Here is a 21,747-nt window from a genome sequence, read left to right on the forward strand (position 1 = left end):
CAATTGTAATTTAAATAACTGTTTAATTTTCAGTGCCCATCAACACCATTTAATTGTAAGTTTATTTGCATATATTTACATATCTGTATTTAAAAGTGCTATCGGGTAATAAGATACAGATATACTGTACATTTGTCTGAAACAAATAAATGATAAGAAACATACTAATCTCTTTCATCTGTGACCATCTACAGATACCAGAGTCTGTGCTGGAGTCAACAGGTATGGATACATCACATTACATTTATGCTGGGTGCTGTTGTTCTAGTGCTAACGTGCTAATGCTAGGTGTGCTAATGCTTAGCTAACATTATAGCTAGTCGGCTACTGTACATACTAGGGTTTAATATTTTACGGTATTTTACAAACGTTCCATCCTGAGAATAAATCACTTTTCTCCCGGTGGGACCCGGTATTTCCTGCCAAAACCGGAAGTGTCATTCAAAAGCATTATAAAGCGTATAAATATGTCTCGATTTTTATTAGAGCTTTGATCAGAATGAAAATGTAAACTTGATGCTACCTGAGCCTGATATATATTAAATACATTTTATGAGCCCTACATTAATGACATTTAATGAGCCCCAAAACGTCAAAATGATTGTGCCGTTATCCAATACATATATGATATAGGCTACTGCACGACAGAAAAACATAAAAGCCCATAGATGTAGCTAGCTATATCCTCTGTTGGGTAAATAAATGAAACTAGCTCCAGTAGGCTAATCTTTTTGAGTGTGAACTGTATTACTGTACTGTATTGTATTATACGGACTGGAATTACGCACATCGTTCGAACCATGATAAAGCAGAAGAGATCATGCGATTCTGGTACAGCACATGCGGCCTAAAAAGTTACAAGTATAGACTAGTGAATTTTATTTTAATTTTGAAATATAATCGGGCCTATTTGTATAATTAGTAGGCTGACACATAAACACCTTTCGTAATATTTCCCTTAATGTTATTAGCCTTCCTCCTCTTTCTCTCTCTATTGTTGCTTCATTCCTTCCTCGCTTTCAACAGTTAAATTAAATACGTTTTGTTGTCCTTATCGTCATCATTCTAATGACATTCTTGGAATAATATAGGACTAGAATTAGATGCAGAAGGCTTTCACTTCTCTTCACGAAGATTGAATGGTTATGGCTCTGAATTAATAACTGCTCTAGCCTACCGCCATTGCGCGTTCCCTCTTCTTTCAAACTACCCGCGACTGCTCAATTTAACATTCAGCAAACAAGAGGCTTGCGTCCCTCTTAGAATAGTCCATCAGTATAAGAAACTCCAAGAAGACTCCACGAGTTAATAAGCAGCGTTTTTTAAGAAGAGGCCGGCGAGGCACAGGTGCTTGCGTATTGAGCAAGAGGCTATAAATTAGAAGCTTATTATGCATAACTCATCATTAGTTATCTAAATAAGGCCAATACTGCATTACATGTATTACCTGAAAGAGGTAGGGTAGGACATCTATATATAGGGCGATATATCAATCTAGACAGGATGATCAACTTTGGATGCGTTTTGAATGGATTCGATGGAGAGAGAGAGAAATACTGCGAGAGAGTGGTGGTGTGTGCACTGATTTAAAACAACGATATTCGAGTGATGGGCAGTTTTAAAACTCTGCAGCCACAAAAATAATAATCTTTACAATTAAAAACAAGGTGACCCTGAAAGCCAGATAGAGATGGGTAAATTAGATGCTTATTCCGTCTTGATATTACTGTAGAATAGGCTGCGCCTCAGCAAATGTAGACCTATCTGAGCGTTGACGATTCATCATGCAGAGGCCGTAGAGAAGCCCGATTTAGACATCACATATAACTTAACAGTTCCATTTCACGCCATGCTGTTCATAAACTGTAAATCATTTATTATAATGTACCGGTTTCTCGCCGTTATTTATCCCGGGAAAATGGAGGGGTTTTGTGCGGTAAATCTCTGTAACTGGGTTCCCGCCATTCAACCCTAGTACATACCTCTGCTAATTCTGTCTTTTCAATTCTCCACAGCTATGCACTACAACACCACCTGCACATGGGGAATATGACAGAAGTTCTATGCAATTTCAGCTTGGAACAGTATGCTTGTTCACAGGTAATTAGTTGCTTCTAAAGTAAAAACGAATATTTCATCTTGGACCAATAGATATCATTGTGCTGATCTGGTTTGTTAAGTAATTAATAATGTGAGGAGTACGCCTGTGCATCGGTGAGATTCTTTCACTGTGGCCGTGATTCTAGTGTATGAGAGACAAAGAGATACTGTAGAGATACCAAGGTAGAGAAAACCTCTACATGTATTCATTCATTGACTCTTTATCATCTGTTCTTCTCTCTCGAAGCTGAAAGACTTCACTGCAGAACACCTGGTGTCTCTTCTGAAATGTAAACTGCCCGGCAACTCCTCTCACTCTAAAGAGACCTGGAAGGTTCTCCTCACCAAACTGACCTCTGTCTTACACCAAGCTCTGGACATGTTCTCCAATATGGTGAGAATATAAATCAACCTTCCTTCAATGTGTGGGGCGCGTTCAGCAGGAAGCAACGTTTTGGAAAGTTCACATAGGAATATGCTATGAAGGAATCATTTTCTATCTGCAACGTTCGAGAGTGTTTTGCAACTGAGCGTGGCCCTGTTGTTCTGTTATTGAATGACCGATCTCTTCCTCCCCAGTCCAAACCTCTCATTGGCCCAGCAGTATCCCAAGTGCTGGATGTGATTGGAGAGATCCGGGTCAACAGACTGACTGAGGATCAGCTGAGAGACAGTGATGTCATCGGGAAGTGGTTCTCTGGGCGTCTGAGACTGTTCCTGCCGTCTGCATCAGGAGGGTTTCTGCACTGCCTCAGCACCAAGAACCTCAGCTGTGACACGTATCAACAGATGTATGTATGGTTAAAGGGATACGTTGGGAAACCATTTAACTACTTCTCCAGAGTCAGATGAACTCTTGGATACCATCTTTATGTCTCTGCGTGCAGTTTGAAGGCAATTGCTAACTAGCATTAGCGTCAATGACTGGAAGTTTATGCAGATACCCATAGACGTCCAGTCATGGCGCTAACTCTAGTTAGCATTGGCTGGCGAAACTACGTCTAACTTCCTTCATACCGGACACAGAGACATAAAAATGGTGTCCACAACTTCACCTGACTCTGAGGAAGTAGATACAGGGCCTCATTGCCACAGTCCTGAAGTATCCCTTAATAGATTGATATTGATGCATAACATGTAGCCCCTACCTGCAGTCAAATGACCAAATAGCACTCTATTGGACTCATTTGGTGAGAGAAAGGAAAAATGCGGGAAATTCAGTGTTTTTTATGTCAAAATGTTTCCTTACATTTCAGTTTTCTGTGATTAATATAAACTGTAATATTGGGATGAAACATCATAATGTAAAACATTTCAACTCTATATCTGACATAGTACTTTTTTTTAAAGTCCATAATCGTGTGTGAGGCGAATACTTCTGTTTCAAAGTAGATTTCTTTAAGACCACCAAGAAACACTCTGTGACCCTGATTTAGCCCCCTGCAGTAAAGGGTTAATGTGATTCATATCGAGCTGATAGTATGTTCTCTTTCCTTTCTCACAGACTGAGGGAGTTCAGCAATCAATTCGACCAAATGGACCAGATGAGACAAGAGCTGGTGGTCAAATACTTCATCCAGCCCTTCCTGACCAAAAACTCCTCAGGTTTGGAAGATAGCAACTAGAGTAAAAGCAGCAAACCGTTCCTCAACTTCATTTAATCTTTTACCTTAACCAATTGGTCTCTTCCCTCCAGACTCTGGCTGTGTGTACAACTCCAACAGCAGTGTGGACTGGCTGCAGAAGAACCTGGGGCGGTTTTCAGTCCTGGTTTCCCTCAGCGACCTGTTGAAACTCAACACAGACTTCTCTCCTGTACGTCTCACTTTCTGCCGACTACGCCACTTTGTTTATACATATATTGTATTAATGACACAATAAATGGGTTGTAAAGTATTCTAGTTAAGTCTGTAAATCAACAATGTTTTGGCACATCAGTTCAACCAGGTTAAAATGTCAGTTTTTGATGTTGGAGAAGGTGTATTGAACATTACAATCTCCCTCTTTCCACCTCTCTCCTTCCAGTTGTCAGCCCTGGAGGTTCTCTCTCCAAAGCAGACAGCAGAGCTGGTGGTGTTGCCTCTTCCTGGTCTTCCAGGGAAAGATGTCATCATCAACACAGTGTTTGACTTCCTGTCTAAGTCACCAAAGGAGAGGAGACTCCCTGAGTTCCTGTACCACCTCTCCAGGCTGTCTGTGGTGGTAATGATCCCAAAGATTATTAGTCAACAAACTTGTAAAGCTGTCTTTGAGTTAACTGAAAAAAACATTGTAGTCTTGCTTCAATATGGTGATGTTAACTTCTATCCTCTCCCCAGACTCCAGTCGGCTGCTCGGTCTACCAGACCATGTAAGTCAAACTTGAGACGATAGTTTGATTAGGCGATCCATGATATGCGGATCTAGTAATTGCATAAATATTCTCTATGTTCATGTGAAAAGATTAAAGAGATCAATCTTTTAAATGACATTGTTTTTGTTTTCCACAGTTTTGTGAGGCTGTACCAAGCCATGTCAGTGTTGCCTCAAGAGATGGAGCCAATCATCTGGGCCAGTGTTTATGACCTCACAGAATCTGCACCAATGGGTGAGTCAGGAGCACTGGCTTTTTCTCGATCAGATTCCAGATATAATTTGTTTTTATTTTTTTATTCAATTTAATCTTTTTGTATTTTGTTTTCATGTGAACAGATTGTGCTCTGGTACCAGTTAACCAACAGGTAAGTCAGTTCATGTCTCATTAAAATGTTTCAAGATTGTGAAAGAACATTGTTCTTTGTGCTTCTTATATTACCCTGAACTGAAAATAGGGGGAATGGACAAACGTATGACTCTTCTCGGAGACTTTCTTTAATGATTATTTTGTCTCTCTTGTTTTCCAGTGTCCAGTGTCATCACACAATGGTAAATGAAGTTTAGTAAACAACAACTTGATACTGTACCCTACCCCAATCTTTATCCCAGAACTGCACATTTAATCCAATATCAAATGTTCTGTATCCTTTTTTAAAATCTCTCTCAGCAACAAGAGTCTGTGCCGCAGTTGACAGGTACAGTAAGACTTTATTCAGACCAGACTAGTTCTGCAAAATTCTTGTAACTATCCCAAATAAATATATATATATTTATTCCTGGTTGGAAACTTTCAAGAATAAGGAGGAAATAATCAAGTTATCTGGAATCTTCCAAACTGTTTTTCTTAAAAACTGGGCATTTTGGGAAACTTCCCAGAAGTTTGCAGACCTAGTCCATCCAAGTGATGGAAACACACTGATCGTGACAGTGAGAGTTGGTTGTGAGTTTGACACTGATACTTCTGTCTAACCCGTGTTATAGTTCATCTCTACAACAGCTCTGGGACTCTGGGATCTCAACGGGACGTCTATGTGATTTCAGCATCAAACAATACGCATGCTCACAGGTATGGGTTTAAAATCTTCAGACAATCATGTTGGTACTTATAGATTACTGGCTTTGTGCTTACAGCCTATGGCTTTCTGTATTTACCAGTCACAGAAGAAAACACTACATTTAACATTTGGATTAGTTATAAACATTCACTGGTGGTTTATGTTAACTACAATGGAAAGTGACGTGTGGTCGAGCAGTTACAGTCGCTGACCACGGCACACATGTGTCATGTTAGTCAGAGTCGGCATGGGTTCAAATCCCTCCATTTACATTACATTTAAGTCATTTAGCAGACGCTCTTATCCAGAGCGACTTACAAATTGGTGCATTCACCTAATGACATCCAGTGGAACAGCCACTTTACAATAGTGCATCTAGATCTTTTAAGGGGGGGGGGGGCAGAAGGATTGCTTTATCCTATCCTAGGTATTCCTTGAAGAGGTGGGGTTTCAGGTGTCTCCGGAAGGTGGTGATTGACTCCGCTGTCCTGGCGTCGTGAGGGAGTTTGTTCCACCATTGGGGTGCCAGAGCAGCGAACAGTTTTGACTGGGCTGAGCGGGAACTGTACTTCCTCAGTGGTAGGGAGGCGAGCAGGCCAGAGGTGGATGAACGCAGTGCCCTTGTTTGGGTGTAGGGCCTGATCAGAGCCTGAAGGTACTGAGGTGCCGTTCCCCTCACAGCTCCGTAGGCAAGCACCATGGTCTTGTAGCGGATGCGAGCTTCAACTGGAAGCCAGTGGAGAGAGCGGAGGAGCGGGGTGACGTGAGAGAACTTGGGAAGGTTGAACACCAGACGGGCTGCGGCGTTCTGGATGAGTTGTAGGGGTTTAATGGCACAGGCAGGGAGCCCAGCCAACAGCGAGTTGCAGTAATCCAGACGGGAGATGACAAGTGCCTGGATTAGGACCTGCGCCGCTTCCTGTGTGAGGCAGGGTCGTACTCTGCGGATGTTGTAGAGCATGAACCTACAGGAACGGGCCACCGCCTTGATGTTGGTGGAGAACGACAGGGTGTTGTCCAGGATCACGCCAAGGTTCTTAGCGCTCTGGCAGGAGGACACAATGGAGTTGTCAACCGTGATGGCGAGATCATGGAACGGACAGTCCTTCCCCGGGAGGAAGAGCAGCTCCGTCTTGCCGAGGTTCAGCTTGAGGTGGTGATCCGTCATCCACACTGATATGTCTGCCAGACATGCAGAGATGCGATTCGCCACCTGGTCATCAGAAGGGGGAAAGGAGAAGATTAATTGTGTGTCGTCTGCATAGCAATGATAGGAGAGACCATGTGAGGTTATGACAGAGCCAAGTGACTTGGTGTATAGCGAGAATAGGAGAGGGCCTAGAACAGAGCCCTGGGGGACACCAGTGGTGAGAGCGCGTGGTGAGGAGACAGATTCTCGCCACGCCACCTGGTAGGAGCGACCTGTCAGGTAGGACGCAATCCAAGCGTGGGCCGCGCCGGAGATGCCCAACTCGGAGAGGGTGGAGAGGAGGATCTGATGGTTCACAGTATCGAAGGCAGCCGATAGGTCTAGAAGGATGAGAGCAGAGGAGAGAGAGTTAGCTTTAGCAGTGCGGAGCGCCTCCGTGATACAGAGAAGAGCAGTCTCAGTTGAGTGACTAGTCTTGAAACCTGACTGATTTGGATCAAGAAGGTCATTCTGAGAGAGATAGCAGGAGAGCTGGCCAAGGACGGCACGTTCAAGAGTTTTGGAGAGAAAAGAAAGAAGGGATACTGGTCTGTAGTTGTTGACATCGGAGGGATCGAGTGTAGGTTTTTTCAGAAGGGGTGCAACTCTCGCTCTCTTGAAGACGGAAGGGACGTAGCCAGCGGTCAAGGATGAGTTGATGAGCGAGGTGAGGTAAGGTAGAAGGTCTCCGGAAATGGTCTGGAGAAGAGAGGAGGGGATAGGGTCAAGCGGGCAGGTTGTTGGGCGGCCGGCCGTCACAAGACGCGAGATTTCATCTGGAGAGAGAGGGGAGAAAGAGGTCAAAGCACAGGGTTGGGCAGTGTGAGCAGAACCAGCGGTGTCGTTTGACTTAGCAAACGAGGATCGGATGTCGTCGACCTTCTTTTCAAAATGGTTGACGAAGTCGTCTGCAGAGAGGGAGGAGGGGGGGGGAGGGGGAGGAGGATTCAGGAGGGAGGAGAAGGTGGCAAAGAGCTTCCTAGGGTTAGAGGCAGATGCTTGGAATTTAGAGTGGTAGAAAGTGGCTTTAGCAGCAGAGACAGAAGAGGAAAATGTAGAGAGGAGGGAGTGAAAGGATGCCAGGTCCGCAGGGAGGCGAGTTTCCCTCCATTTCCGCTCGGCTGCCCGGAGCCCTGTTCTGTGAGCTCGCAATGAGTCGTCGAGCCACGGAGCGGGAGGGGAGGACCGAGCCGGCCTGGAGGATAGGGGACATAGAGAGTCAAAGGATGCAGAAAGGGAGGAGAGGAGGGTTGAGGAGGCAGAATCAGGAGATAGGTTGGAGAAGGTTTGGGCAGAGGGAAGAGATGATAGGATGGAAGAGGAGAGAGTAGCGGGGGAGAGAGAGCGGAGGTTGGGACGGCGCGATACCATCCGAGTAGGGGCAGTGTGGGAAGTGTTGGATGAGAGCGAGAGGGAAAAGGATACAAGGTAGTGGTCGGAGACTTGGAGGGGAGTTGCAATGAGGTTAGTGGAAGAACAGCATCTAGTAAAGATGAGGTCAAGCGTATTGCCTGCCTTGTGAGTAGGGGGGGAAGGTGAGAGGGTGAGGTCAAAAGAGGAGAGGAGTGGAAAGAAGGAGGCAGAGAGGAATGAGTCAAAGGTAGACATGGGGAGGTTAAAGTCACCCAGAACTGTGAGAGGTGAGCCGTCCTCAGGAAAGGAGCTTATCAAGGCATCAAGCTCATTGATGAACTCTCCAAGGGAACCTGGAGGGCGATAAATGATAAGGATGTTAAGCTTGAAAGGGCTGGTAACTGTGACAGCATGGAATTCAAAGGAGGCGATAGACAGATGGGTAAGGGGAGAAAGAGAGAATGACCACTTGGGAGAGATGAGGATCCCGGTGCCACCACCCCGCTGACCAGAAGGTCTCGGGGTGTGCGAGAACACGTGGGCAGACGAAGAGAGAGCAGTAGGAGTAGCAGTGTTATCTGTGGTGAGCCATGTTTCCGTCAGTGCCAAGAAGTCGAGGGACTGGAGGGACGCATAGGCTGAGATGAGCTCTGCCTTGTTGGCCGCAGATCGGCAGTTCCAGAGGCTACCGGAGACCTGGAACTCCACGTGGGTCGTGCGGGCTGGGACCACCAGGTTAGGGTGGGCGCGGCCACGCGGTGTGAAGCGTTTGTATGGTCTGTGCAGAGAGGAGAGAACAGGGATAGACAGACACATAGTTGACAGGCTACAGAAGAGGCTACGCTAATGCAAAGGAGATTAGAATGACAAGTGGGCTACACGTCTCGAATGTTCAGAAAGTTAAGCTTACGTTGCAAAAAAATAAAAATAAAATACAAGATCTTATTGACTAAAATGATATAGTACTGCTGGCTGGTGAAGTAGCCTGGCTAGCAGTGGCTACGTTGTTGAAAGTGAAGCTGGCTAGGTAACCTCGACAATTTCACTAAATTTCTCTAAACTACACAATTATCATGGATACAAGGACAGCAAAGACAACTAGCTAACACTACGCTAATCAAGTCGTTCCGTTGTAATGTAAGTTTCTACAGTGCTGCTGTTCGGTAGAAGTTGGCTAGCTAGCAGTGTTGGCTAGGTAGGAGGACGGCAGCGCGGCAGGCGAAAAATAGCTGGCTAGCTAACCGATAATTACTCAAAGCTACACAATTATCTTAGATACAAAGATAGCAAAGAAAACTATGTAGCTAGCTAACACTACACAAGTCAAGTCGTTCCGTTGTAATGTAATCGTTTCTACAGTGCTGCTAATCGGTGGCTAGCTGGCTAGCTAGCAGGGTTGACTACGTTACGTTACGTTAGGGCGAGAATACCTGGCTAGCGAACCTCAGCGAACCTTGATAACTACACAATTATCACCGATACAAAGACGGCTATGTAGCCAGCTAAGATCGAACAAATACAAATCAAAGATAGCAAAGACAACTGTGTAGTCAGCCAACACTACACTGATCAAGTCGTTCCGTTGTAATGCACTCGTTTCTACAATGCTGCTATTCGGTGGCAAGCTGGCTAGCTAGCAGTGTTGGCTACGTTGCGTTACGTTAGGGCGAAAATAGCTGGCTGGCGAACCTCAATAACTACACAATTATGTTTGATGCAAAGACGGCTATGTAGCTAGCTAAGATCAAACAAATCAAACCGTTGTACTGTAATGAAAATGAAAATCAGACCGTTGTACTATAATGAAATGTAATGAAAAGTTATACTACTATTCGGTAGACGGTGGACGTTTGCTAGCTGCTGGGCAGATAGCAGTGTGGACTACGATAGGCGACGAAATACGATAATTACGCAATTATCTTTTATACACAGACGGCTAAGTAGCTAGCTAAGAAGAAATTGCTAAGGTTAGACAAATTAAACCGTTGTACTATAATGAAATGTAATGAAAAGTTATACTACCTGCAGAGCGAATGCAAATGCGACCGCTCGCTCCAAACCGGATGTCACACTCAATAACAACTCCATCAAAGCTCTCTTACTGGAGAGATATATACGACCCTATGTTAAAGGATGAACAGGCAAACACTGCCCCTTGACTCACCCTCCGTCTTTCCTACACTTGACTTTCTCTTCAATGAAGTCAGAAAACATCCAAAAGGAGTAAGACTGCCTCACTAACCTAAAAGGTTGAAACAATGTGCAATGGAAGAAGTACGGAAGTAGTATTAGTGGCTAAAGGACTTCTCTTTCCCACAGCTGAAAGACCTCACAGCTGAGAACCTGGTCACACTGCTGAAATGTAAACCATCAGAGAATAACACAGACTCCAATGAGACCTGGAAGCTGTTCTTCACTAAAGCTTCTGCAGTTCTGGATCAGGCTCTTGTACTTCTCTCCAACCAGGTACGTCTGATTCTGAAAACATTGCGGGTGTCCTTACCAATGTCGACTTAACCAATTTCTCCGCCTTAGAGTTTCCGAATAGAGCAGAAATTTTAACTTTGTTCAAGGTCAGGAATAGTTTAGGGTTGGCCTAGTTTGAGGTTAAAGTTCAAGTAAGTATGTGGTGTATCGGGTCAGGGTTTGCCAGAGCATGAAGTTACCAACCACATCTCTTCCTCCCCAGTCTGAGCCTGTGATTGGCCCAGCACTATCCCAGGTGCTGGATGTGATTGGAGAGATCAGGGTCAACAGACTGACTGAGGATCAGCTGAGAGACAGTGATGTCATCAGGAAGTGGTTCTCTGGGCGTCTGAGACCGTTCCTGCTGTCTGCATCAGGAGTGTTTCTGCACTGCCTCAGCACCAAGAACCTCAGCTGTGACTCTTACCAAGCTGTGTAAGTGGTTACTATTTGGGTTTAGGACCTTTCTTAGTGTGTCAGGTTGTCATAAAGTAGCCATTGGGTCCTCACAAAGTTAGATCCTTGTAACATAGGTATTAGGTCCTCATAATGTAGGTATTAGGTCCTCATAATGTAGGTATTAGGTCCTCGTAATATAGGTATTAGGTCCTCACAAAGTTAGGTATTAGGTTCTCATAATGTAGGTATTAGGTCCTCATAATGTAAGTATTAGGTCCTCATAACATAGGTATTAGGTCCTCATAATATAGGTATTAGGTCCTCATAACGTAGGTATTAGGTCCTCATAATGTTATGTCCCCTAAATGTTAGGTCCTTATAACTTATACACATTACTCACGTATCACTTTCAGGGTGAAGGAGTTTGGGGCCCAGTTTGATCACATGACCCTAGAGCAGCAGCAGCTGGTTCTGAAGGAGCTGGTTGTCCCCTTCCTGTCTCGACCCAGAACAGGTAATCATCAGCTGATTGGATGTTTGTTTTTGAATAGTGGATTGGTTCGTTTTTCAAGTATATCACAATGTTTTTTCATTTATTTGTATTTTTATAGTTGGTGATGACATGTAAAAACATTCTACAATGTAGACCTGCAAATTTAGATAGGTTTAGGCCATTCGCATGTTTGTGTTTTGATGTGTATGTCTATATGTTAATAACCCTCTTCCCTCCAGACTCTGGCTGTGTGTCCAGCTCTAACAGCAGTGTGGACTGGCTGCAGAAGAACTTGGGGCCGTTTTCAGTCCTGGTGTCCCTCAGCGACCTGCTAGAACTCAACACAGACTTCTCTCCTGTACGTCTCATTTTCTGCCGACTACGCCACAATGATTACACATAGATATTTGACCTCATCAAGTATTGATAACTTTCTTGTCTCCTCCCTTCCAGTTGTCATCCCTGGAGGTTCTCTCTCCAAAGCAGACAGCAGAGCTGGTGGTGTTGCCTCTTCCTGGTCCTCCAGGGAAAGATGTCATCATCAACACAGTGTTTGACTTCCTGTCTCAGTCACCGAAGGAGAGGAAACTCCCTGAGTTCCTGTACCACCTCGTCAGGCTCTCTGAAGAGGTAACACTCTGTGCATTAGTAAACAACAGTTCTAACTTCTACCTAAACTGGTATTGATACTTTATCTAGTTGTTATATTGATGAAGCCCTTTGATGTCCATTTCAGATGCCGCTACCATGCGATAGCTTTAAGACCATGTAAGTGGATTCAACAGAAGTCTAACAATCAAGAGATCATTTATCTTAATGATCTTGTAAAACCACAAAAGCACTACTACGCTTTGACATATCTGTTGTCTGTGTCTGTCTCAGCTTTGAGCGTCTGTACCAGGCCTTACCGTCTGTACCTCCAGAGATGGAACCAGTCATTCAGGCCGTTATAGACAACCTGATGCAGACCGCTCCAGCAGGTCAGTCATCCTTCATTAACCACGTTGACTATTTTAACGTGAATACGATTATTCAAATAATATATCAACTGACTATTTTTCATTGTGTTTTCTAACTTTTTTTGACAGATTGCTTGCCGATGAATATGAAGGTGAGAATGTATCTCTTTTTATTATGATATCTTTCATTGACTACTGTAATGAAGTAATGTAACTACTGTAATTGACTACTGTAATGAAGTAATGTAACTACTGTAATTGACTACTGTAGGGAAGTAATGTAACTACTGTAATTGACTACTGTAATGAAGTAATGTAACTACTGTAATTGACTACTATAATGAAGTAATGTAACTACTGTAATTGACTACTGTAGTGAAGTAATGTAATTACTGTAATTGACTACTGTAGTGAAGTAATGTAATTACTGTAATTGACTACTGTAGTGAAGTAATGTAATTACTGTAATTGACTACTGTAATGAAGTAATGTAACTACTGTAATTGACTACTGTAGTGAAGTAATGTAATTACTGTAATTGACTACTGTAATGAAGTAATGTAACTACTGTAATTGACTACTGTAGGGAAGTAATGTAATTACTGTAATTGACTGCTGTAATGAAGTAATGTAACTACTGTAATTGACTACTGTAGTGAAGTAATGTAATTACTGTAATTGACTACTGTAATGAAGTAATGTAACTACTGTAATTGACTACTGTAAGGAATTAATGTAACTATGTAATTGACTACTGTAAGGAAGTAATGTACCTACTGTAATTGACTACTGTAATGAAGTAATGTAACTACTGTAATTGACTACTGTAAGGAAGTAATGTACCTAATGTAATTGACTACTGTAATGAAGTAATGTACCTACTGTAATTGACTACTGTAATGAAGTAATGTAATTACTTGTTAATGACTACTGTAATGAAGTAATGTAACTACTGTAATTGACTACTGCAATGAAGTAATGTAACTACTGTAATTGACTACTGTAATGAAGTAATGCAATTACTGTAATTGACTACTGTAATGAAGTAATGTAACTACTGTAATTGACTACTGTAAGGAAGTAATGTAACTACTTTAATTGACTACTGTAATGAAGTAATGTAACTACCGTAATTGACTACTGTAATGAAGTAATGTAACTACTGTAATTGACTACTGTAATGAAGTAATGTAACTACTTTAATTGACTACTGTAATGAAGTAATGTAACTACCGTAATTGACTACTGTAATGTAACTACTGTAATTGACTACTGTAATGAAGTAATGTAACTACTGTAATTGACTACTGTAAGGAAGTAATGTACCTAATGTAATTGACTACTGTAATGAAGTAATGTACCTACTGTAATTGACTACTGTAATGAAGTAATGTAATTACTTGTTAATGACTACTGTAATGAAGTAATGTAACTACTGTAATTGACTACTGCAATGAAGTAATGTAACTACTGTAATTGACTACTGTAATGAAGTAATGCAATTACTGTAATTGACTACTGTAATGAAGTAATGTAACTACTGTAATTGACTACTGTAAGGAAGTAATGTAACTACTTTAATTGACTACTGTAATGAAGTAATGTAACTACCGTAATTGACTACTGTAATGAAGTAATGTAACTACTGTAATTGACTACTGTAATGAAGTAATGTAACTACTGTAATTGACTACTGTAATGAAGTACTGTAACTGCTGTAATTGACTACTGTAATTAAGTAATGTAACTAATGTAATTGACTACTGTAATGAAGTAAGAAGTAATGTACCTACTGTAATTGACTACTGTAGTGAAGTAATATATCTACTGTAATTGACTACTGTAATGAAAGGCCCATTATTATTGATACCTTTGTAATGTAAAATCTTCTGTCTTTTTCAGTGTCCAATAACCCCAGCGAACGGTAAGTGTTTTCTCTGACAGCAACAACAGATGTGATACCTACTGTACCGTATATATTGCTGCATGAGAGTCTCAAACTAAACATGTATGTCTCTTTTTCTCCTGCTCATCTGCAGATAGCAGAGTCTGTGAAGGAAATGCCAGGTAACAAGTTCATCACCTGTATCTAAGATCTACCTGGTCTTAATCCATTTAGTGAACTCTTATGGTTATCAGTGATATGACCGTTTGTTCTATTCGATACTTCTACAGTGATTCACTACAAAATTATCTGGCGACATCAAATACAGCGAACGTGCCCTGTAACTTTTCCCTGGAGGAGTATGCCTGTGCATCGGTGAGATTTTTCCACTATAGCCGTGATTCTAGTGTATGAGAGACAAAGAGATACTGTAGAGATACCAAGGTAGAGAAACCCTCTACATGTATTCATTCATTGACTCTTTATCATCTGTTCTTCTCTCTCGAAGCTGAAAGACTTCACTGCAGAACACCTGGTGTCTCTTCTGAAATGTAAACTGCCCGGCAACTCCTCTCACTCTAAAGAGACCTGGAAGGTTCTCCTCACCAAACTGACCTCTGTCTTACACCAAGCTCTGGACATGTTCTCCAATATGGTGAGAATATAAATCAACCTTCCTTCAATGTGTGGGGTGCGTTCAGCAGGAAGCAACGTTTTGGAAAGTTCACATAGGAATATGCTATGTAGGAATCATTTTCTATCTGCAATGTTCGAGAGCATTTTGCAACTGAACGTGGCCCTGTTGTTCTGTTATTGAATGACCGATCTCTTCCTCCCCAGTCCAAACCTCTCATTGGCCCAGCAGTATCCCAGGTGCTGGATGTGATTGGAGAGATCAGGGTCAACAGACTGACTGAGGATCAGCTGAGAGACAGTGATGTCATCAGGAAGTGGTTCTCTGGGCGTCTGAGACCGTTCCTGCCGTCTGCATCAGGAGTGTTTCTGCACTGCCTCAGCACCAAGAACCTCAGCTGTGACACGTATCAACAGATGTACGTTTTATAACCGCCTCGTAACACTAGGTCCTCATAATTTAGGTCCTCATAATTTAGGTCCTCATAATTTAGGTCCTCATAATTTAGGTCCTCATAATGTAGGTCCTCATAATTTAGGTCCTCATAATGTAGGTCCTCATAATTTAGGTCCTCATAATGTAGGTCCTCATAATTTAGGTCCTCATAATGTAGGTCCTCATAATTTAGGTCCTCATAATTTAGGGCCTCATAATTTAGGTCCTCATAATTTAGGTCCTCATAATTTAGGTCCTCATAATTTAGGTCCTCATAATTTCTCATAAAATAATATTTTATATACCATGTCGTCTTGAAAATACCCCTCGAGAGGGGACTCTGTTTGTCCCAGCAATTAGTGGAGGATATTGGTGTGTTCAGCTGACTGAGAGGAATCCAATACAATTTCCTGGATATTTCTGGGTGAAACACAAGGGGAGAAATCATGTATTGGGGTCAGGGGTGAACCCACCATTAAGGACGTCGCGCCCAGAGGGTTAACCCACCATTAAGGACGTCGCGCCCAGAGGGTTAACCCTCCATTAAGGACGTCGCGCCCAGAGGGTTAACCCTCCATTAAGGACGTCGCGCCCAGAGGGTTAACCCACCATTAAGGACGTCGCGCCCAGAGGGTTAACCCACCATTAAGGACGTCGCGCCCAGAGGGTTAACCCTCCATTAAGGACGTCGCGCCCAGAGGGTTAACCCACCATTAAGGACGTCGCGCCCAGAGGGTTAACCCACCATTAAGGACGTCGCGCCCAGAGGGTTAACCCACCATTAAGGACGTGGCGCCCAGAGGGTTAACCCACCATTAAGGACGTCTCGCCCAGAGGGTTAACCCACCATTAAGGACGTCGTGCCCAGAGGGTTAACCCACCATTAAGGACGTCACGCCCAGAGGGTTAACCCTCCATTAAGGACGTCGCGCCCAGAGGGTTAACCCACCATTAAGGACGTCGCGCCCAGAGGGTTAACCCACCATTAAGGACGTCGCGCCCAGAGGGTTAACCCTCTAGAAACGATGCGTTTTCTCAATGATATTTACTGCCCGAACACAACATTCGTTTTCATTCAACTTTTTCATTCTCTATTTAAGAACATCTAGGGGTATCTGAAACAAATGTCAAAAAAGTATTTGATGAAACATTAGAAGTGTACCTTATTGCCATTACCTCAATGAAAGCACTAAATAATACATATGAAATGTCAAAATGGGTGATGACAAATTTCAGTCAGAAGGAAATATGGTTTAAAGTGTTGGAAATGCAGCAGAAATGTATTGGAAAGGTCAGGAAAACATCAGGGAAGATCTTTAGGCAATACATGTTCATGATCTTCTGTGTAGAAGAAGAGGTCATTATTGCTTTCAATTAATTTTCTGCAGTCATTCTGAGCAGATTCTGTCGCAGTCGTCCTCTTCCCTTCTATCGAGTCCTGCTCAAACCGTTCAAATGCTAGAGCAACTTTTCTAGGAAGATGCTCCCGGTAGAGGTCCCGTGCGGACCTCGTATCTAGAGGCTTAATGATTTATATTTCCTTTCTCACAGACTGAGGGAGTTCAGCAATCAATTCGACCAAATGGACCAGATGAGACAAGAGCTGGTGGTCAAATACTTCATCCAGCCCTTCCTGACCAAAAACTCATCAGGTTTGGAAGATAGCAACTAGAGTAAAAGCAGTAAACCGTTCCTCAACTTCATTTAATCTTTTACCTTAACCAATTGGTCTCCTCCCTCCAGACTCTGGCTGTGTGTCCAGCTCTAACAGCAGTGTGGACTGGCTGCAGAAGAACCTGGGGCGGTTTTCAGTCCTGGTTTCCCTCAGCGACCTGTTGAAACTCAACACAGACTTCTCTCCTGTACGTCTCGCTTTCTGCCGACTACGCCACTTTGTTTATACATATATTTTATTAACGACACAATAATTGGGTTGTAAAGTATTCTAATTAAGTCTGTACATCGGTAATGTTTTGGCACATCAGTTCAACCAGGTTAAAATTTCAGTTTTGATGTTGGAGAAGGTGTATTGAACATTACAATCTCTCTCTTTCCACCTCTCTCCTTCCAGTTGTCAGCCCTGGAGGTTCTCTCTCCAAAGCAGACAGCAGAGCTGGTGGTGTTGCCTCTTCCTGGTCCTCCAGGGAAAGATGTCATCATCAACACAGTGTTTGACTTCCTGTCTCAGTCACCAAAGGAGAGGAAACTCCCTGAGTTCCTGTACCACCTCTCCAGGCTGTCTGTGGTGGTAATGATCCCAAAGATTATTAGTCAACAAACTTGTAAAGCTGTCTTTGAGTTAACTGAAAAAACATTGTAGTCTTGCTTCAATATGGTGATGTTAACTTCTATCCTCTCCCCAGACTCCAGTCGGCTGCTCGGTCTACCAGACCATGTAAGTCAAACTTGAGACGATAGGTTGATTAGGCGATCCATGATATGCGGATCTAGTAATTGCATAAATATTCTCTATGTTCATGTGAAAAGATTAAAGAGACCAATCTTTTAAATGACATTGTTTTTGTTTTCCACAGTTTTGTGAGGCTGTACCAAGCCATGTCAGCGTTGCCTCAAGAGATGGAGCCAATCATCTGGGCCAGTGTTTATGACCTCACAGAATCTGCACCAATGGGTGAGTCAGGAGCACTGGCTTTTTCTCGAATCAGATTCCAGATATAATTAGATTAATTTTTTTAACTTAATTTAATCTCTACGTATTTTGTTTTCATGTGAACAGATTGTGCTCTGGTACCAGTTAACCAACAGGTAAGTCAGTTCATGTCTCATTAAAATGTTTCAAGATTGTGAAACAACATTGTTCTTTATGCTTCTTATATTACCCTGAACTGAAAATAGGGGGAATTTACAACCGTGTGAATCTTCTCAGAGACATTCCTTAATCGTTATTTTGTCTCTCTTGTTTTCCAGTGTCCAGTGTCATCACACAATGGTAAATGAAGTTTAGTAAACAACAACTTGATACTGTACCCTACCCCAATCTTTATCCCAGAACTGCACATGTAATCCAATATCAAATGTTCTGTATCCTTTTTTTTTCTCTCTCAGCAACAAGAGTTTGTGCCGCAGTTGACAGGTACAGTAAGACTTTATTCAGACCTGACTAGTTTTGCAAAATTCTTGTAACTGTCCAAAATTCATATATATATATTTTTTTATTCCTGGTTGGAAGTTGTCAAGAATAAGAAGGAAATAATCAAGTTATCGGGAATCTTCCAAACTGTTTTTCTGACAGACTGGGCATTTTGGGAAACTTCCCAGAAGTTTGCAAACCTGGTTCATCCAAGTGATGGAAACACACTGATCCTGACAGTGAGAGTTGGTTGTGAGTTTGACACTAATACTTCTGTCTAACCCGTGTTATAGTTCATCTCTACAACAGCTCTGGGACTCTGGGATCTCAACGGGACGTCTATGTGACTTCAGCATCAAACAATACGCCTGCTCACAGGTATGGGTTTAAAATCTTCAGACAATCATGTTGGTACTTATAGATTGCTGGCTTTGTGCTTACAGCCTATGGCTTTCTGTATTTACGAGTCACAGAAAAAAAACTCAACTTAACATTTTGGATTAGTTATAATCATTCACAGGTGGTTTATGTTAACTACAATGGAAAGTGACTTGTTTGGTCCAGCAGTTACAGCCGCTGACCACGGTACACATGTGTCATGTTAGTCAGAGTCGGCATGGATTCCAATCTGACCCACTGCCCTTTGACTCACCGCCTCCCTATCTCCCCTGTCTTTCCAAAACTGTTCTACCTCTTCATTAAAGCAAAAACACATCAGAAAGGAGTGGGAGTGCAACTGCTGCACTCCTTAAAAATGAACATGCAATGGAAGTAGTAATAGTGGTTAAAATACTTCTCTTTCTGACAGCTGAAAAACCTCACAGCTGAGAACCTGGTCACACTGCTGAAATGTAAACTATCAGAGAATAACACAGACTCCAAAGAGACCTGGAAGCTGTTCTTCACTAAAGCTTCTGCAGTTCTGGATCAGGCTCTTGTACTTCTCTCCAACCAGGTACGTCTGATTCTGAAAACATTGCGGGTGTCCTTACCAATGTCGACTTAACCAATTTCTCAGCCTTAGAGTTTCCGAATAGAGCAGAAATTTTAACAACTTTGTTCAAGGTCAGGAATAGTTTAGGGTTGGCCTAGTTTGAGGTTAAAGTTCAAGTAAGTATGTGGTGTATCGGGTCAGGGTTTGCCAAAGCATGAAGTTACCAACCACGTCTCTTCCTCCCCAGTCTGAGCCTGTGATTGGCCCAGCACTATCTCAGGTGCTGGATGTGATTGGAGAGATCCGGGTCAACAGACTGACTGAGGATCAGCTGAGAGACAGTGATGTCATCAGGAAGTGGTTCTCTGGGCGTCTGAGACCGTTTCTGCCGTCTGCATCAGGAGGGTTTCTGCACTGCCTCAGCACCAAGAACCTCAGCTGTGACTCTTACCAAGCTGTGTAAGTGGTTACTATTTGGGTTTATGACATTTCTTAGTGTGTCAGGTTGTCATAAAGTAGCCATTGGGTCCTCACAAAGTTAGATCCTTGTAACATAGGTATTAGGTCCTCATAATGTAGGTATTAGGTCCTCATAATATAGGTATTAGGTCCTCATAATGTAGGTATTAGGTCCTCATAATGTAGGTATTTGGTCCTCATAATGTAGGTATTAGGTCCTCATAATGTAGGTATTAGGTCCTCATAATGTAGGTATTAGGTCCTCATAATTTAGGTATTAGGTCCTCATAATATAGGTTTTAGGTCCTCACAAAGTTAGGTATTAGGTCCTCATAATGTAGGTATTAGGTCCTCATAATGTAGGTATTAGGTCCTCATAATGTAGGTATTAGGTCCTCATAATGTAGGTATTATGTCCTCATAATGTAGGTATTAGGTCCTCATAACGTAGGTATTAGGTCCTCATAATGTAGGTATTAGGTCCTCATAATGTAGGTATTAGGTCCTAATAATGTAGGTATTAGGTCCTCATAATGTAGGTATTAGGTCCTCATAATGTAGGTATTAGGTCCTCATAATGTAGGTATTTGGTCCACATAATGTAGGTATTAGGTCCTCATAATGTAGGTATTAGGTCCTCATAACGTTATGTCCCCTAAATGTTAGGTCCTTATAACTTATACATATTACTCACGTATCACTTTCAGGGTGAAGCAGTTTGGTGCCCAGTTTGATCACATGACCCTAGAGCAGCAGCAGCTGGTTCTGAAGGAGCTGGTTGTTCCCTTCCTGTCTCGATCCACAACAGGTAATCATCAGCTGATTGGATGTTTGTTTTGAATATTTGATTGGTTCGTTTTTCAAGTATATCACCATGTTTTTTCATTTATTTGTATTTTTATAGTTGGTGATGACATGTAAAAACATTCTACAATGTAGACCTGCAAATTTAGATAGGTTTAGGCCATTCGCATGTTTGTGTTTTGATGTGTATGTCTATATGTTAATAACCCTCTTCCCTCCAGACTCTGGCTGTGTGTCCAGGTCTAACAGCAGTGTGGACTGGCTGCAGAAGAACTTGGGGCCGTTTTCAGTCCTGGTTTCCCTCAGCGACCTGTTGAAACTCAACACAGACTTCTCTCCTGTACGTCTCGCTTTCTGCCGACTACGCCACTTTGTTTATACATATATTTTATTAATGACGCAATAAATGGGTTGTAAATTGTTTCTGCCGACTACGCCATCACAATGATGCATAGATATTTGTCCTTATAATGTGTTAAACGGGTGTTTTGATGCCCTATATGGAAAAAAATATAGAAACCCGAGTCACTATATCAGAAACATGTATGTTTCTTGACTCATCTGATAGGGAAAGTGTATTTTTGGTTTGTTAGGTTTGATAACCTTCTTGTCTCCTCCCTTCCAGTTGTCAGCCCTGGAGGTTCTCTCTCCAAAGCAGACTGCAGAGCTGGTGGTGTTGCCTCTTCCTGGTCCTCCAGGGAAAGATGTCATCATCAACACAGTGTTTGACTTCCTGTCTAAGTCACCGAAGGAGAGGAGACTTCCTGAGTTCCTGCAACAACTTGTCAGCCTGATCAAACAGGTACATCTCTCTGCTGTCCTTGTCTACAAAAATACAGTCTTACAGATAATCATTGATACAAACCAAGTACTAACCTTAACCTTTTTCTGTCTTTAGGGAAATATCTCTTGTGCCTCCTACAAGATCATGTAAGTAGTACCGTACCCATAGACAGGATAGTAGTACCGTACCCATAGAGAGGATAGTAGTACCGTACCCATAGACAGGATAGTAGTACCGTACCCATAGAGAGGATAGTAGTACCGTACCCATAGACAGGATAGTAGTACCGTACCCATAGACAGGATAGTAGTACCGTACCCATAGACAGGATAGTAGTACCGTACCCATAGAT

The 21,747-nt window shown here is 42.5% G+C and overlaps 2 protein-coding genes across 2 annotated transcripts in view; both read left to right on the top strand.

The window, feature by feature from the left end:
- LOC129839619 (uncharacterized) overlaps positions 1 to 494 on the top strand; it is a 50,141-nt gene extending 49,647 nt beyond the window's left edge. The window contains exons 21-22 of the mRNA XM_055907147.1: positions 195 to 222; positions 487 to 494. Coding sequence (XP_055763122.1) covers positions 195 to 222; positions 487 to 494 — 36 coding nt within the window. The remainder of the gene's footprint in view (positions 1 to 194; positions 223 to 486) is intronic.
- On the top strand, positions 166 to 21,545 carry LOC129839620 (uncharacterized). The gene is made up of 41 exons (XM_055907148.1): positions 166 to 222; positions 2,016 to 2,100; positions 2,348 to 2,494; positions 2,680 to 2,891; positions 3,605 to 3,705; positions 3,797 to 3,915; positions 4,126 to 4,302; positions 4,419 to 4,450; positions 4,590 to 4,687; positions 4,792 to 4,820; positions 4,983 to 5,004; positions 5,123 to 5,150; positions 5,437 to 5,521; positions 10,372 to 10,518; positions 10,742 to 10,953; positions 11,331 to 11,431; positions 11,650 to 11,768; positions 11,864 to 12,040; positions 12,147 to 12,178; positions 12,293 to 12,390; positions 12,499 to 12,521; positions 14,272 to 14,293; positions 14,409 to 14,436; positions 14,545 to 14,629; positions 14,763 to 14,909; positions 15,095 to 15,306; positions 16,875 to 16,975; positions 17,067 to 17,185; positions 17,395 to 17,571; positions 17,687 to 17,718; positions 17,858 to 17,955; positions 18,061 to 18,089; positions 18,252 to 18,273; positions 18,390 to 18,417; positions 18,708 to 18,792; positions 19,223 to 19,369; positions 19,596 to 19,807; positions 20,515 to 20,615; positions 20,833 to 20,951; positions 21,237 to 21,428; positions 21,510 to 21,545. Exons 2-41 carry the CDS (start codon positions 2,041 to 2,043, stop codon positions 21,543 to 21,545), a joined length of 4,011 nt encoding a protein of 1,336 aa, XP_055763123.1. The 5' UTR covers positions 166 to 222; positions 2,016 to 2,040.
- The last annotated feature ends 202 nt before the right edge of the window (positions 21,546 to 21,747 follow it).

This window comes from Salvelinus fontinalis, chromosome 40 (genome assembly GCF_029448725.1).
Source record: "Salvelinus fontinalis isolate EN_2023a chromosome 40, ASM2944872v1, whole genome shotgun sequence".
NCBI lineage: Eukaryota > Metazoa > Chordata > Actinopteri > Salmoniformes > Salmonidae > Salvelinus > Salvelinus fontinalis.